The sequence below is a fragment of the Rousettus aegyptiacus genome, unplaced genomic scaffold, assembly GCF_014176215.1.
Source record: "Rousettus aegyptiacus isolate mRouAeg1 unplaced genomic scaffold, mRouAeg1.p scaffold_m13_p_2, whole genome shotgun sequence".
In the NCBI taxonomy this organism is placed as follows: domain Eukaryota; kingdom Metazoa; phylum Chordata; class Mammalia; order Chiroptera; family Pteropodidae; genus Rousettus; species Rousettus aegyptiacus.
In genome coordinates this window covers 119137421-119156049 of record NW_023416295.1, presented here as the reverse complement: position 1 = coordinate 119156049, position 18629 = coordinate 119137421, and the positions used below count along the sequence as shown (strand labels likewise).

The 18629-nt window shown below is 36.7% G+C and overlaps 1 protein-coding gene and 2 pseudogenes across 20 annotated transcripts in view; 1 reads left to right on the top strand and 2 right to left on the bottom strand.

Annotated features, from left to right (window-relative positions):
• GRIP1 (glutamate receptor interacting protein 1) overlaps positions 1-18629 on the bottom strand; it is a 585894-nt gene that overhangs the window by 117905 nt on the left and 449360 nt on the right. For all 20 annotated transcript variants that reach the window (XM_036238016.1, XM_036238017.1, XM_016148483.2 and 17 more), the window contains 3 exons: positions 13200-13335; positions 11073-11218; positions 4582-4665 (listed from right to left, as the gene is read on the bottom strand). In XM_036238016.1, coding sequence (XP_036093909.1) covers positions 4582-4665; positions 11073-11218; positions 13200-13335 — 366 coding nt within the window. The remainder of the gene's footprint in view (positions 1-4581; positions 4666-11072; positions 11219-13199; positions 13336-18629) is intronic.
• On the bottom strand, positions 1717-1835 carry LOC118614406 (annotated as a pseudogene).
• LOC118614840 lies at positions 13717-13835 on the top strand (annotated as a pseudogene).

Sequence of the window (18629 nt, the reverse complement as noted above, 5' to 3'; positions counted from 1 at the left end):
AAAAAAGGTATTTAACAACTAGCATAACAAGAGCATCAACTAATTTTAACAAGTACTAGTCCAAATAGAACAGCTACCAATTATAAACAAAGTACAGGGGCATATATCTGGTGCCAATTAACCTGGGCTATAATACAGGTGAGCAACCTACAGGGTGACATATAGGAAGAAAAAACTAAAGTGAGAGAAAAAATCCAAGTATGAAAGAAAGAAAGAAAGAAAGAAAGAAAGAAAGACAGAAAGAAAGAAAGAAAGAAAGAAAGAAAGAGAGACACACACACACAGACAGACAGACAGACAGACAGGAGAAGAGAAAGAAGAAGAAAGAGAGAGAGAGAGAGAGAGAGAGAGAGAGAGAGAGAGAGAGAGAGAGGGAAGGAAGGAAGGGAAGGGAAGGGAAGGGAAGGGAAGGGAAGGGAAGGGAAGGGAAGGGAAGGGAAGGGAAGGGAAGGGAGGAAGGGAAATTTAAGGTGTCCTGTATGTTCTTCGTAAGGTTACTGCCTGTAAGGGAAGTGAAGTGCTTTCCTCACACAGAAATCATCTTATTCCCTAAAGAACAAAGAACAAGAAAAACTTCAAGTGGTTGAAGTGGTCTCCATTAAAACTGGTGTGTTCTAAGTTTTGGGAGCAAATCTAGCAGACTATGTTATGCCAATTGGAGTGCTTAAATGGGAATTTTAGTTTTGTATGAAAAATTTCTGAAGAACTTTTAGAAATACAGAAACTTCTAGATAGAAGTTAATTATAAATTCTCTTTTTAATTCAGGACCCCCTTGTACAACTTCTGTAATCTGTGCTCCCTCAGTATTCACTTGAGATCCACCAATTGTTCTACTTATTAGATTTGAGCCACATATGGATGGACACCTAGAAGGTTCTTCCTGACATTCAACTTATATCTATCTTCCTCCAACTTTCATCCACTGGTCCTTTGTTTATGGTCCAGAGCAGTAAAACAAGGATGTAAGCTCCCTTCTATAAGAAAGGTTTTTTGAAAGTTAAAAACAGTGGCTATACAGCTGCTAAGTCTCGTCTTCTTAAGGGTGAACATTCCTACCTTCTTAACTATTCTTCACATGGCCTGATATCCTTGTACATCACCATCCTGGCTGTCCATCTGAGTGGTTTATAGTTTGCCAGTATCTGACAAATATGAATGTTACTGTCAAGTCTTTGTTCCTTAACGTTTGCCTGGTAGAACAGACAAACTTGGCACAAGTACAGAGGTCAACTTAAAGAACCCGGAGAAAAATACTATTACATAACTTCTCTTTTACAAAGTGATCACAAAAAAAATTAAATTTACTTTCCTCTGATGGGGTATCGATTTAGAAAAGGATAGGAGGGTGAAGACAGAAAAAATCCTTTCACAATTTTGATTTGGAAGTTAAAATTTAAATATATAACAGTGAATGCATGCTAAAGTGTGAGAGATTGCTCTAAATTTAATAACGTATGCCACTTTGTCATTATTTGAAATAATGAACCAAATTTAGTTTGTGATTTGCTCAGGTTACAGAAGTTTGGAGACACAGAGCAAAACAGAAACTGCCCAGAGACCACTAGTATTCTCAATCCGGGCTGCACATTAGCATCATCCTCTGGGATGTTTTTGTAAAAATATCAATGCCAGGTGGTGTCACAATGCAGACCAGATCTGAATATCAGGCTACATATATTAGATGAACACATCTACCTATAATTTTTTTTTTTAACTATCTACAGCACCTGTTATTCCTAGGTGGTCTCCTATCCAAGTACTAACCATGCCTGACCCTGCTTAGCTTCTGAGATCAGATGGGATCGGGCACGTTCAGGGTGGCATGGCCGTAGACCATACTTACAATTTTATAGTTGAGAATGATTAGATAAAGTTTCCTTGTCCAAAGTGAAAAGCAACTTAGTGGCAGAGTGATTTTTCTACTGGCCGACAGCATCTCTCTTAGCTTGGTGGCAAGGGGATAAACTGAAATTTAATTCTTCAAGATTTAGGCCAGAACATTATTTTTTATTCTATGGGTACAAGGTTCTACTGTGTGGGTTTCAGAATCTGTGACATATAGCATTGAAAATGTAATTCCGTTAATCAGCTAAAAGCCTGTTTTATTGTTCCAGGACCCATTCCAATTGGTTAAGAAGGAATTCTCCAGTAGTGAATGAATATGTACCATTTGCAGTATCTTCCCCTGCTTTTTGAATGTCCTGGCATTCTCCATTGATCTAAGTTTAGCAAAAGTCCCATCTACACTTCTGTAATGTCTTATCTGCTAAGATAACATTTACCATACTACTTTCTCATTCTGCAATTTTTTTTTTTTTATGATTAATCAATGCTTCTTAAGGGACGAGTGGTGGCCACCTTTTTAGCAAGTAAGACCCTCCAGATGGACCTCACACTGATTTAAATATATAAGTTCTTTATTAGATTCTCAATGAAAAATTTTGCAAAATTCCACAAACTTTTATGTTCAGCCAATGTACTAAGAAAGTTATTAAAACCTACAAAAATGCGTTACTCATAAACTAAATGCATTCATTATTACCAAGGTTTTAAAATCACTACATTTCTAAGTCTGATGTCCACACAAACATAGGCAACATTCAATTATTTATTCAGTCATTACTAAGTGCCGACAATGTACCAGGTAGTATTCTAGGCTTATACTAAAAGACTCTTACTCTGCATGCACGTGAATACAGATATTTGAAATTCTTGCACACTGTGGAAAGGATATTTTGTTAACATTATATCATCAGTTGACTTAAGGCGGTTGTGGATTTCAATTGCTTCTATTCTTTATACTTCTTAATGCTAAATTACTGTTGGTTTAGCTCTTTCATTAGCAATTTGATTTGTTATTGATTAACCATACAGCGACTACTGATAAATATTTGGACCAGCACTATTTTTTACAGCAGCTTGCCAATAATTAGGTTTGCAGGCATATTGATTCAAGTGCCTCTCTTTCATATCTATACTGCAAAAACAGATTTGTATATACCACCCACCCAGGTACAATTACTTGTACACTGACTTTTCATTATATTCATCTAGTCTTTTTACACAGAAATCTGGGAATGGTTACGGTAAATGATTAGGGTAAATTGCTCTTGTTGCTCCATCTAAAAATAGGATCTGGAAAAGTGTAACATCTACTGGTCTAAACCACTCAATGAGTTCCTAGTTGCTCATTTTCCCTACCACTCACTTGAGTACTTTATTAACTTATGTCTTAAATTCACTAGACTGTAATTTACTGTAGATATGGGTCCTGTCTTCTGACTTTAGAGTACTTGGTCCTATGCTGTCATGTTGACATACACTTAATAAATATTTGATTGACTAATTTGCTAAATGATTGATGCAGAATGAAACATGCTTAAAGCTCGGCCATTTAAGGTGTCTGTATGAGTGAACACATGTCTTTTATTCCTTGATGCATGTGTATTTATTAAGATACTTAGTTAATCAAAGACAAAAAGATGGAGAGATGTGAAATGTTAAAAAATTTCCTAAGCCTGTATAGTTCCCTATTGAACCTCACTGTCACACTAGGAGTAATGAGTTGTTAGTATCTGTACAGTCATTAAGAGAAAAAACCTGTAATAAGAAAAATAGAATACTAAAAGCCAAAATTACAGCTCAGAATGAATGATTTTATAGACAAGTTGGAGTCATCTGAAATGTTTATTATTCATGCCATCCCATAAGATGAGTTGAGCAGTTGCATATAGGTGCCCAAGGGATCAGATTATCTTCAATCTATTTTTAGAAAGCTATAATAACAAAATGTATTTCAGGAGAATAAAAGTTGCTTAATCCTAGTGTATTAAATCAAATCAAGCCCTATGCATCAACATTTTCCTTCCCAAGGGAAACAATAATCTTTATTTAGATTATGAACTCAGGGATTTATAGCAATGATGGCTTTCTTTGTTTTGTTTTTTATCTTTAAAAATTTTTTAATTAAAGTATAGTTAACATACACTATTACATTAGTTTTAGGTGTACAACATAATTATTCAACATTTATATACCTAACACAGTGATCACCACAATAAAGTCCAGTAACTATCTGTCACCATATAAATTATTACAATATTACTGATGATAGTCCCATGCTGTACATTACATCCCCATGACTTATTACTGTATAACTGGATATTTGTGCTTCTTATTCCTCTTCACTTTTTTTTGCCCATCCTCCCACACCCCTCCTCTTTGGCAAACATCTCTCATCAACATTTTTGACTCAGTGATATAGAAAAGTCTAAAGGGGAGGCAAGAGACATGTTGAAAAGTGACAAATCAGTAGGATGACTGTGAAGAGACAAGGTTTACAGACAGTGACTTCTTGCTCTGTATTTATGAACTGAAAATAAAGTTAGTTCATTTGGATTCCACTTTGATTCCTACTCATTGCTTTATTACTTTAAAGAAGAGTGGGCACAAGTATTATAAGGTGACTTTATGTGCCAGAAACATTTTTTTTAAGGATGACTTTCTAGTTCAATCCCGATATTTCATTGACAAATTCTCTAAGAATACCTAATGGTTCATATTTTCTAACCATCACCTACCTCGTATTACAAAACCGAAGGTATTGCCTTCTTTATGTAATGTGACCTCCACTGTTCGGAAAATAACACTTGATCCTTGAACAGCTGAATGCAGAGAGAAGGAAATATAAGTCTTAATTTATAACAACATTTCTAAAGTTTTTCATGTGGCATAAACTACTATATATCCATGTTGCAATTAATTCTTGTTTTAAGTAATCAAACAGCAATAATTTCCTTTAAAAATGTTAGAAAAAAATAATTGGCGTGACATACAAATGCCACGAAAGAGTAATCTGCATAAGTGATTTATATAGGTTCAAGCGGAATCAAAATAAATGATGCTTCCTTTCCTCTTGTGCAGCCAATTTCTAGATAGAAGGTAACATTTACACTGTTAAAACTCTATATAACAAGAGAAATGATCTTCATATGATAAATACAATTGTTTTCCCTTTATGAGATGCAAAAACAATATGATTTTTATAAACCTTAGGAAACAATTAATATATTTATATTTATTTTTGCAGCTAGCAAAGGAAGAAAAGTATTATTTCCAAACTGCCATTAGTGGATTTGGCAGACACAAATAGATCATATGACATGATACAAAGCAATTAAACAAAGACATCAGCAACCCAAATGAAACGTGGAGGGCAAAGAAATTCTGAGTACCTTCAAAATATTACTACTAATGATTGATAAAATAAACAGCTACTTAATTTACTTGATATAATCATGCTTATGTTGTTTGCCTTTTTATTGCTCTCATTTCACAAAATGAAATTGCATTGCCGAGTTGCAATCTCTAATCATATTACAAACAGCATGAGGATATAAGTCGTATAAAAATATAGTGACAAAAAAAAGGTATAGTCACTAAACTATTCTGTAAGACTGTATTCAAGAAACCAGTGAGTAATTCTGGTTATATAGTATACTATTGTTGAAATAAAGACTGAAAATATTTCCACAAATCAGTATTTTATCATCACGGATATAAAAAAGTTTTTATTCATGGAGACAGAAAAGTCTGCAAACTGTAGAGTATGATGGTCTTAGATCTTTGTATTAAATTTGTACAATAATATCTAATTATCTAATGCTGTGTTTATTATCAATGACACATTGTTTACATTGTTACTAGATCTTAAAGGCCATATTATATAAAACTATCAACAAAAATACATAATTTAAAGGCATTTTTTTTTAAAAAAACTCTTCTTTCCAGTTACAGAAGTAGAATAAAATTTTAATTAAACATTAATTACAATTATTTTTAATGATCAGAAATTCTGAATCTTCAAAAGACTATGAAAAGTACACAAAACTGCACACATCCGGCTGGGACATAAAGTACACTAACAAAATGGACCTGCTAAAAAATAACATAAACCTACAGCTGACCAAATGTTTTGGTACACTGCTGATTAAATGTCATTCTTGCTATCAGGGGAATTTCAGTTCATTCTAATCAGGTAGGAACAGTGCATACAAATAGCTGAAACTGTTGAGGTATAATTGTAATTAAATAAAAAGAAACTGAGTTCAAACCAAATGTTTTCTGATTTCCATGGCCCAACAAGCTCTGTGAAGAAAACAGTTAAGAACACGATCTTTCTGTTCTAAAGATATGGGCAGAAATAATTAATGAGCACTACTGTGCGCAGGAACTCTGTAAAGGGGTTTACAACTATTAGTACGTTTAATCATTAAATCAACTTTCAATTAAATGCAACCAAGTTCTAATTCTGGGCCACCTGTTCTCGCTGCCTGGGTGTCTGTTCTGGGAGTGCAGAGCACTATGATTTTAATTTTGCTAGAGCTAAATCTTGCTAAACATGAAATCTTACAATCAAATCTAAAGTCAATACAAAGACTTTTAGGATTATCTATGGCTTTAGATTATCTACACTATTGATGTTCATTATTCACAAAGATAAATATGGAGTACATTCTTATATACTTAATGAAATAGATTTGATTTTTATAATTTTTATTTGTATGAATGGCTCTTGGTGACTGGGCTTTTATATTCAGTACCAGGATATTCTATGTTGCCATGTGAATTTTACTCTACTTCACATGTGTGTATGTAGACATAAAGATCCAATTAAAGGGCTTCCTCAAAGAATTAAACCCGGTATATAGAAGGGTTAGGTAGAAACCAATTTCACAATGCAGAAATACTCCTCCTCAGCATTTCAGCTATACTGTTATATGAATATGCATGTACTGCACATATATTCATATTATTTTAATATGGTAGATTAGATTTTTCTAAATTACATACTACTTCCCTGCTTCTTCAACTCTTACCTCCATAGGAGAATAGGAGTTGTATACTTTCCCACCTCATTATGTTGGGCTTACCCATGTGACTTGCTTTGGCTAATGGGATGTTAGGAGATGAAAGCAGAGGCTGGAAATGCACTCATGTTGTGGGGCTTGTCCTATTTTCCTTTTGCCATTGTCACAAGAAAAGCTTTCTCTAGGTAGCAGCTGCTCCTTCAGATTGAATCCCAAAATGAACCATGTGTAGAAGAGCTGAGACTGCTCCTGCCCGCCACTGCCGCCATCATCATCATCATCATCATCATCATCATCATCATCATATCACCTGTCTATCTCCCTTAGAATTAGAATTGAGAAGTAAAAAGGATGTCACAAGGACATGGTTTTAACATATTTATTTGAATTAAAGAAGGACTCCTAATAGAAAGCTAGTCTGATTGAACTGATGGTTTAACAGTGAAGACTGCCTTTGCCAATTAGATTCTGTGGCATTTTCCATAAAGTTAAATGAGGTAAACATGTAGCTCCAAGGTTAGAATAAAAACCGTATTTATAGATGTATAAAATAAATGTCATGCCAGAAATTACAAGCTTTCCAACTATTTATGTGTATGGATAAAGATTTTTATGTGTGAGCTAAAAAAATGGATGAAGATTATAAAACATTTCCAAATTCTTTAGGAGTTATGTGACTAAAAATTTGGAGGAATTGCTCTGGTTCTTAATAAATACCTAAGATACTTTTTGGTAATATTCTTTCCAAATACGGTCTCAAAACATCGCAAAATCTTAAAGTCAAAAAGAACTTTAGAATTCATACAGATCAACAATTTCATTTTCATAAAGAAACTGAATCTCAGAAAAGGTAAGGAGTTTGCCCAAGATCAAAGTTCCATTTTTCATCTCTCAGATCTCACACACACACACACACACACACACACACACACACACACACACACTCTTCCTCCACTTCTTCCTAAACTCTGGGGTTGGCTTAGCCTCAAATAGCTATGATTCTTGAGCGTTACCAGTCTCAGCCCCGGGCAGCTGGTCTTCAGCAGTCAGCTCTCCTCCCAGGGCCTCACTGCTGGCGTTTGCTGCCGCTCTGGCTGGCTGAGCTCAGTGAAGGGGAGGCTTATTAATCCCTTCAGCCTCCCTGAACACAAAGATCTTATTAACTCATCCAAACATAATAGAAAAAGACAGAGATAATCCTCGGAGAATAGACCTCTTCTATCTGGTATCTACTATAAAATTCACACTTTTGTGTTTAAAAATATGTTTTCCCTTTTCCCGTCAGATTTATTGCATGAAGAAGGAAAAGCTGGTATAATCACCAAGTCATGACAGGTTTTAACCCCTGAATATATCTGATATCCACCCTCTCCCTTTAACCCTATTAATGCTATATATTTATTTAGGATATCATCCCTCTTATGGAAAACTAACAGCCTTCAGACTTTTAGCTTCTGATCTATTTTCCATTTGGCTCCTTAAAATGATGTCTAAAAACCCAAAGCTTTAAAAGCCTTTAAAGCTCCATCAGTGTGGCTTACAAGGCACCTCATCATTTTGTTCCTGTTTTCCTTCCTGGCCTCATCCCTCTCCAGCACTCTCTGTTTTACCCTGTGGGCTCTAGCTACTCCGATCCATTTGTAGTTCAATCTGATTTTACCTCCTCGCTGTATGCTCTGCCTGGAAGATTCCTCTCTCTCCTCTCCCTCCTGGACCTGCATGACTCCCTTCAAATCTTCCCAGAAATCCCCAGCTCTGGATAACCCTTGACGTAGCAAATCTCCTTTATTGTCCTTAACCAGGAAAGCTATTCTAAGAGTTCCTTTCAGTAAGAGGCGATATTTTATCGATATTCATGTCCCCACTGCAGTAAAAATGCTTAATCAAAGAGCATTAGCTGGGCAATGGTTTGAGGTAATGATTTCAAAGCAAACAGATTCTTCTAAAGTTCAAGAAAACAGTACTTTCAGGGTTATAATAATAAAATAGTAATAATGCCTAACACAGACTGTGGCTTACTGCGTATGTGATAATGATCTAAAAACGTGACATGATTATAGCCTTGAATTCTCACAAAAAATCTACATCTATTCTAGCCACTTTATAGATGAGAAACTTAAGGCTCAGAAAATTTGATAATATGTCTAAGGTCACAAAGCTTTTAGAAAAGGGCAAAACTGATATTTAACTAGTGACACAGTCCAAGTTCTAAATACTAGATTTTACTGCCTATGCTTGCTGAAAATAAAAAGTGTTGTAGCAAGGTTTTTGATCACAGACTTCAATTGATTTTGTTATAAAATCACCATTAGATTTTCGGTGTTAGATTTTATGTTACGAATAAAATCTCATGATTGGTTATGTATACTCACTCCCCAAGTGCTATCACCTGGTCCCAAAGCTTCAAACACCATCTACATTCTCATTACTCTTCAATTTATATTTCTAGTCTGGATTTTTCTCTCAAACTGCAAGCCAGATCTCTAGTTCCTGACATGTCCTCTTTGCATGTCAAATAGGCACCTCAGTTGTAGCATTTTAAACAATGAACCGATCTTCCCCTCCCGAATCAGCTCTGCTCACAGTCTTCTTACCCAACCCATTAATGGCAACTCTATCCTTCCTGCTGCTCAGGCTCAAAGCCTCGGCGGTCCTTGACTCCTCTACTCCTGCAGAACCTACATCAAATCTGTTAGGAAATCCTCTTGACTCTGCTTTCAAAACAGATCACAAATGTGATTGCTTTTCCTCATCTCTACCACTCTCTCTCTTACCTGGGTCATTGCAACAGCTGGTAACTCCAGCTTCTACCCTTCTACTGCAGTGTATTCTAATGAGCAGCCAATTTATATATTGGAAATATAAAACAGATCAAGTCACTCCACTGACCCAAACCAGACAATGCCTTTCCATATCATTCAGCGCAAATTTTAAGGTCCTTCCAATGGCCTGCAAAAACACCTTATTCTTTACATTTCTGACCTCCTCTCCTACTTCTCTTCGTGTTCACTCTGCTCCAGACACACTGCCCTTCTTAATATTTCTAGAACGATCCCAGATAGATTCCTGTCTTTTGATCTTGGCACTGCTGTTCCATCTGCCTGCAGTCCTCTTCCCCTAGAAATCTATATGGCCAACTTTCTCAACTCCTTCAAGTCACTGACTACCGTCATTTTCTCAACAAAGCTGTTCCCAACCACCCTATTTAGAAGTACAATCCCAAGCCAGCGCTCCCAATCCTTCTCCTTGTTCTTTATTTTTCCCATAGCATTCACACTACATACTTATTTACTGTGGTTTACTTTTGTTAGCTATCTTCCTCTGTTAGAATGCAAATCCCGCCGATATAGTGGTGGCTAGAACATAGTAAGTGCTCAGTAAGTCTTTGCTGAACAAATAAATTATTATTGATTATTAATAGTCAACCTGCATTCTCACCAGTACAGTAAAACAAAGTGTTTTCTTGGGGTAGACTCCGTGTTAATAATTAATAAGAAGAGAGGTGGTTCTAGAACAGCATATAGCGTAAACGCAGGGCAGCAGTAGCACACATATATGGTATACTTCATAATGAAGTAGCATATGGACTTTGGAGTCAAGAAGCCTGGGTTCTGATACTGACTTTGCTGTTTACTAATTTAAGAAAGATACCAAAGTTCACCTCTGCTATGCTGACTCTCCTTGTGTTAAGAATTAAGTGTATTAATGCAAGTTACGTTCCTTATAATGTCAGATTTTTAATAAGCTCTCAAAATGTGTTGGATCCTCTTGTTATAGTATTACTTGAAAATAACATGTTCTGAATCTATTTTCATGCTTCAGAAATTAACATAAGAATCAAAATAAGACATATTAAACACACTTTTCCTAAATCTAGTCACTAAGGACTAAGCCTGGATGGAACTTAATGCACAGAACTTATAAAGAATGTTTGGTAAAATAGCTTAAGTGGCAAATACAATGCTCACAGATCACCTTAATGGAACATGAGTCCTATATACTTTCATTGTTACATATACTTTGTAAAATTCTCCTTAAGCAGGTTATAAGTTTATCAGTTCAGATAATTTTAGATATCAAGAAACTATGCTCTGCTTTTCCTGTAATGAGACAATAATGGCAAAAGGGAAAAAAACTGAGCATCAACTGTCTTAGGCAAAAACGTGGCACATCTGTTCTGCGCATGGGTCGTGATCACTTACAGACTGGCGGCAGCTCATACTCGACTTCAAGAACCACTCTTTCCCCAACATTCTTCAGCAAACTGATGATCTCGTCATGGCGGAATTTGGCCAGGTTGATCCCATTCACTGCTTTGATGTAGTCACCCACGTCCAGCTGATCACTTCTGCAAAACAGCGAATGTCGTTTCAGTGGACCCATCCTCTCCAGAGGCTTGTCTGACTATATTTTTCACTTTCCCTTCCTGAATGGGCATGCAAGCCCAGAAAGCTGACACAGCAGAAGTCCCTGCCTCCTAGGATATGGCTGGCCCCTAAGAGTGGGGCTATTACTCTGCCCATAAAGGTTTGGTTCTCTGGGGGGAGATTATCCAGATCTTGGACACACCATGACTTTTTTTTTTTTTCTTTTCATTCTCTCTCATTTTTGCTGCCTATCTTTTGGACACCTCACAGCTTTCAATATCTTCATGGGAGTTTGCTAAGGGCTAAGAAAAGGGTCAGCTTATTTTGCTATTTATTGCTTACAGCAGATAAAGAAGAGTATCAGTATTGGTGAAGAAGAAATTACAACGAAAGTAATGGGTTTCAGTAACATTCTCTTCTCTCTTCACTAGCATAATAGAATCTTGGGTATTTTGGGGGTTTTAGTCAAATTCTACTTCTAAGCCAAGAGCAGGCAGCGAGGTGAATGACAGGACTTAAAATCTGTGTCATGGATAAAGACCTTCAATAATATTTTCTTCCTAAAGAGGAATACCTCATTCATTTATTTTATATAAGTCCATCTCCAATCATTCCTCTTTCGGTGAATTTTCCTAATCTGAGACAGCCTGCAGTACACGCTGTCACTCTTACCTCAGAATTAGAGGTAAATTGCCATAATCACCTAATGCTCTGTGACAACATTTATGTTGTCACTTTTTACTATTATGCAATGTTATTATTGCCTTCAAACTTTTCATGTTTTTAACACCATATCTCCTCTAATTGATTATAAGCTCCTTAGGGCAGGACTCTTATTTTTAATTATAATGGCAATGCCTTAAACAACGAATATTTGGTAACTGATAATACTCAATATAACTGGCACAGCACTACTTTTAATTACAGCATCAATGTGACTGAAAATGGCATTTTCCCCCTACCCACAGATGCTTCATACGAAGAAGCTCTGGAGACATACAAAGCCTGAGCATCATGAGTTGACCATGTCTGTTATAAAGCAAAGGAGGCTGTGGGTGTGGAAAGACATCTCTTAAAGCCTGAAGAAAAGAAATTAAGATGCCCTTGATGACATCAGCCTGTTTCACAAACAATATCTGAGATGATGGAGCAATCGTTTGGATTAAGTTTATAAATTAATTATTCAAATAGAGTGATCATCACTATTTCAAATGACACTTTATAAGGCAAGAACTCTAAAACTTAATTTGTGATTATGTGGACAAAGAGTATTGAGGGTACATCGACCTCACTTTTAATGAAATGGGACCATTCCATCCCCTCTTTGTGAGGTAAATTTCAAGTTTGTCTATAAAGCGAGCCCACCTCTGGCCATCATCCAGGACATTCTGTCTTCAGCAATAACTAGTGCAATTTGCAATTCATTGCAACAAGGACAAAGTGAGACCTCATCTAAGCTTTTGTGGTTTTTTTTTGGGAAACCACCTGTCTTGATGAAAAGGAAAATTGCACACACAAAAAAAGTGGAGAAGATGCAGGACAAGCAAAATCGTTACTTAGAAGCTTGGAGCTGAGCCTCCCACTCTTGCAGGCTAGCCAGGCCCTTCAACAGCAGGTTCCCCCAGACATTATGTGGGTCATCTGTTGCACATTTACAGATCCAAGTGTCTCATTCCCAGTGCAGCCTGTCTATGTTCACTGACACATTTGGAAACTAAAGCCATACAAGCATTTTAAAATTAAAATCTTATGAGGCCCTGGTTGCTCCTGAGATAGTCTCCCTGATGACTTTGGCACAGGCTAGAAAAGCCACACTTCTGAAACATGCCCCCACTGCGCTTCTGCCCAGCAGATGGTAGTTGTCATTTATTTATTAGTGACCTTTTCTGATGGAACTTTAATTTTTGAATTAATTGCACCCGTGTCCCTTTTCCGACATTTCTCTGAGATGCAGTTAGTTACCTAGCGGCGATTCCTCCTTGCCGCAGGTTAGAAACTCTCGGCCTGCCGTCCTTATCGATTCCGCCTGACACAGTCAGTCCAAGGGTAGTGCCTTCTTTCTTCATCAATTCGACGATGGTGGAGCCCTTGAATTCCTCTGTTAAAAGAAAAGCATTTGCTTTACTAAATGAGATCAGAAGCACAAGATGGTTTGTGTGTGAAGTGACTTCTCCGCATGAACTCTTTCCACCTTTTCTTTTATGAGAAAAGATCTGGGGCCTCTTTTCATCGCAATTTGCAGAGTATCACATAAAGAGCGAATGCATATATTCCATTATAGGTTATTAAATTGGGTACCTGTGGGGCCGTTCACTTTACGTTCACAACAGATAGTCCAATAGGGCTTATATACAAATGATAATATTCACACTTTGTTTTCTGCCATTCTCCAGTGACTTTGGTTTCTCTCCTTGGAACTCCAAAAACAACAACTGAAAGTTGTATAAGGGCCTAGGACAGAATTTTAAGTAATAATACAGTCTATGGCCATGCTACCCTGAACAAGCCCGATCCTGTCTGATCTTGGAAACTAAGCAGGTTCGGGCCTGGTTAGTACATGGATGGGAGACCACCTAGGAAGACCAGGTACTGTAGGCGTAAAAAATTAAAAAAAAAAAAAAGAGAGAGAGATGGTAAACTGATAAGGTCCTTGCAATCTGTGAGGTCATCCAAGGGTTGCCATGCCAAAAACAAACAAACAAACAAACAAACAAAAATACAAATGCATACAGTGTAGCGGCAGACTCCAAGTTCACGTAACATTTTGGCTGTTGAAGACAACTGATACAAGAGGAGAGAGCTTTCCATAGGTTTGAGAAAAATATTATTGACTCTCTACTTTTCCTTTTCGTTTTTCAGAAAACAAAGTAGAATAGCTTCATGTCACCACTCACATCACTTGATACAAAATGAGTCACAATATGGTAAGGCAGGGTTGGTTCTCAGAAACCTGGGTAATTGCTGTAAATTACTCATTGTCTACATACAAAAATTTAAAATCTCACATATCTTGTAGGGGTAATGTCTATACATCAAAAGGAAACCCAAATCTTTTGATTTTAGGCACAACCAAAGGTAAGAAATTGTAAGAATATCCTTCCTTTCAGAAATAAAAATGAGACAAGTCAATGTTTACAAATCCAGAGGCTAATTAAGATAAACACTGCTTTAAAATTCTGTGATGTTATTCCCCACTCTGCATACACACTTCTGGGTAGGAATGGGGAAAGTGGACAGTTTTCCAACAACTTCTGAAACAGGTTTTGGATTTCAGGGGTTATAAACTTCTAGGACTTCAAAGACATAATTTAAAATGCAAGAACAGATTTTCTGTTTTCAAAGTCAGAAACCCAAAAAGATCATTTGCGCACCTTTGCCCTTTCCTTAATTACATAAAACAGAGTTAATCATTTCAAAAATCTATGTGAACGCTTATCATAAAAGCTTTTAATTTGTTGTTGCTGGTATACTACTATCCCGTGAGCCAATGAAAAGAATCCAATTACGCTGGGGAAGAAAGCAATCTCTCATCTGTTCTAATAAGAACAGAGTAGCAGGAGAAAGAAGGCGAGTGGGAGTGGGGACAGGTCACCCATGTCCTCAGTGATGTACAGAACGTCATCCTAGGCAGGGCTTTCGAGGCTGCCAGTCTCTGTGACCTTAGTAGCCCAGCATACCTTCCTTCTCGTGGCAATTTCACGACACTGCATATGTGGGTTATTGTCACCCTTTAAAGTAGAAGCCAAGGAAGAGTCTATGTATATGAATGATGTCAGCTTCCTTTGTTACATTTAGAGACCACATGATGATTAAAATTCAAAATTATTCTCAAGTACATAAATGCACAAGGTCTTTTAAATCATTCACCAGAAGCATTTGTAACAAAAAGTCCATCACAGTGTGCATTTTCCTTGTGCCCCCTTAAAATACAACAAAACAACCCCCTATACATCCCATAAAACCATACATAGGCCCAACTGATATTTGAAGAAATCAGCTTAACAAATACCCTCCTTCCTCCATAAGTCCTTTTTGGCAGAAGAGAAGGTATAAACTACTTTTAAAAATAAAGTTAATAATTAAAGAAATAAAAATTACATAATAGATGTCTATTCACACTACAGAGACATAATGTGCTCAATGATTTTGCCCAACAAAAGAATTCTTTGCATTTTCTTTAAATGTGTAGAGTGATCCTGTATATTTAAGTATTTGAGTAAAGATCTTAACTTAAAGGGTTGAAAGTATGTTTTTTTTAAGCGCCCATCTTAAAGTTCAATCAGAAAATGCACAAAGAAGCAACTACAAAAGAGTGATACCAGGCAAAGGAGAAGTAAGTTTCAATTAATAACTTTATTCCTACTCTGGTTTTCGAGAACATGCTTCCTACATGAAATGGGGTACCAGTACATAGGTGCAGCCTTATGGGATGTGGACAATACAGTTTTCTCCAGAGGGAGCCCAGGCCCTTCCTAGGCTTCTGTCTCAATCCTAAAAATCTGGAAAAGCTCTATTCCTTTAGGTTAATTTGATCTCTGTTAAAATATAAATCCATCTGGGCTCCTTTTTAACCTGGTAATAGTCAATTCCCTCTTGTTTAAAAATATTTCAAATCTTTCCCCAAGAGTTAATTTAAGCAACACGCAAAATAGAAAATATTCATGTACCAATTGAGTAATTTGTGGATTCATTGATTCAAGCATTTATCGAGTGCCTACTGTGAGCCAGACAATGAAACCTAAAGATGGAAAAAGTCTGAGATGCTTACAGCCTAGTCACGGAGGCAAATGAGTCACAGAACACTGTGCCACGGTGTGGGTTGTGGAGGAGGGGGACACAGAGAAGATGGTTCTGGCAACAATGTAAACTGCAGGATTGCTGCTCCAAATGCAACATGTGTGTCACGATTTTGTCTTCTGTCTAATCTGTACTTATCGATCAGGATTAGCTACGTGGAACGGAGCAAAGGAGGAATCTAAATTAGGCAAAACTAAAGAGTAAAGAGAGAATATTGTTGCAAGAAAATGCGCTGAATCATAAGGTTAACTGCCAATAAGTATCTCTAGTTCCTGAAGGACTAAATCTTTTATGGGTATTTCTGAAGAGCGTTGGAGAAGAGAAGCAGTTTGGAGAGCAAGGAACATGCTTCTGGAGTTTGCTTTCAGCTAACCTGCAGTCTCCACTAGACTAATCAATCATTTTATGTCTTTTTTGGTGTTTAATGTTTGCGTAATGATCTAATGGCAAAGAGAAATGAAGACAGATGCATTAATTTGCATGAGTTCATTTATATATCAAGGCTTACTAAACCAAGCTCTGCAGTGAAACAGTAGAACTCAGGCAAGTCAATAGGTACTGATAATTTCTTTCTTTGTAATTTAAATTGCAGATAACCACCCCCCTGCCCCAATCAAGAGGACCATGTATAGCAAAGACTGTAGTCTCTCCAAATTAGCGAGTGGCACAGGGAACAGATAATGTCCAACTGACAAGGAATAAGATGGTTGTAGATTTGACATTTGCCTTAATCACCATATTTAGTTATCTTAGAAAAAAAATTGGAGGTTTACATCTGTTTGGGTACTCACTCAACCTAACCAACAAGAATCTCACTTATAGAACAGGATATAGTTGTTTGCCATTTTTCTTTGGGTGTGTAATTCAATACTTCTAATCACTGAAGTCCAGAAAGTTTCAAGAATAATATGATGCCTAGTGAAAGCAAGAGAATTATTTTAAAATTTTGCAAAAAAAAAAAAAAAAAAGATTTAATAACAGATTGTCATAAAAGTAATATGAAAAAAACCACAGCCTTTACATAAACAAACAGCCAGTTAGATGTTATCATAGAAGAAAAAAAACCATTTACAGTAGCCAAAAAAGTTAAATCTTTAAGAAAAATGTCCAAGATCTATATGAAGAAAACTTTAAAACATTTCTGAGGGATATAAGATTAGAACAAATGAAAAGGCATCCCATTCACTCATGTAATAAAAACTGAGCACTTGCTACGTGCCGGGCACTATCCTCGACTCTGGAGAGCACTGTACTGTACAAAACAGAGAAAATCCCTTCTATGTAGGAACTAATATTCCAGTAGATAGTATAACCTAACATCAACAATATGTCAGTTTGCCCTAAGTTAATCAACAAAGTGCATAATGTAAATAAAAATGCTAATAGGCTCTTTTGGGCATAAGATATACTTTGTATTATCGCAAAAAATGGAACATGCAAAGATTCTGTAAAAACTTTGTTTCCAAAGTATGTGGGCTTGCTGCTTCATGTTGCTACGAAAGAACAGAGAGCCAGCCTGCCCACGATGCCTAGTGAGGTAACAGAGTCCTGACTGAACCCTGCACTACCAATTGTATCACCCCAATAGAGATTATAAAAAGAACCAGACACCCTGGAAGCAGGGGCCTGGAGTGGAGAGGATGGTAAAGCAGCTAATGTCTACCTCCAAACATTGGTCAGAATCTGGAACTGTTTAGACATACAAAAAAAAAAAAAAAAAAAAAGCAGAGAAGTATCATAGGCATCAGAACTCGGATTAGACCATTCTAGTGTCTCGTAATATTGTTTTACATGCAATAAAGGTCCAGCATAATAATTGTATTTTGTTCTGTGAAACTCTCAGTATCTGGGGATTCTTAAACTCATTGCTTATTTTAAAAGTATAATTAGGCTTAGAGCAGAATTTACCCCTGACATTTTATCCCCAACGTTCAGAGGCTGAATGAATAGGGAATTCCAAAATGATCAACTGCAACTACAGTTGGGAAAGTGGGGAGACAGACTCAAAGTGATGTTTCCAACAAGGAGTGATAAGGCCTATGACAGACTCAACAAACAAGCTGCAACCTGGGAGGATCCCTAACAAGACTAGGCAAGCCATGCTCTAGCTAGTTCCTTGGAAGAGTCATCCATGAGCTATGTCTTCAAGGCAGCCTCAGCTCAGCAAATGGAGGGAGGGAAGGTGTTAAAGTCAGAGGAACAGTACAGGTGATTACATGGGTTCTGTGGAGTGCAAGGCTATCCCTGTTATTAGGGGAAAAGCACGGAGCGTTTCTTCATTAATATTGTGTTAGCTGCTGGTTTTTTGTACACAGTCTTTATTGAGCTGAGGAAATTACCCTCTATTTCTATTTTTCTAAGAGTTTTTATCATGAAAGAGATAGAATTTGGCAAATTCTTTTTGTGTTGATTGATATGATCACATGATTTTTCTTTAGTATGATAATGTAGTGGATTGCATTGATTGATTTTATAATATCAAACCAATAAGGCATCTCTGAAACAATCTCCACTCTTTCATGGTATATAATTTCTTATATACATTTCTAATATTTTGTTAAGTACTTTTTTTGCATCTCTGTTAATGAGGGACAT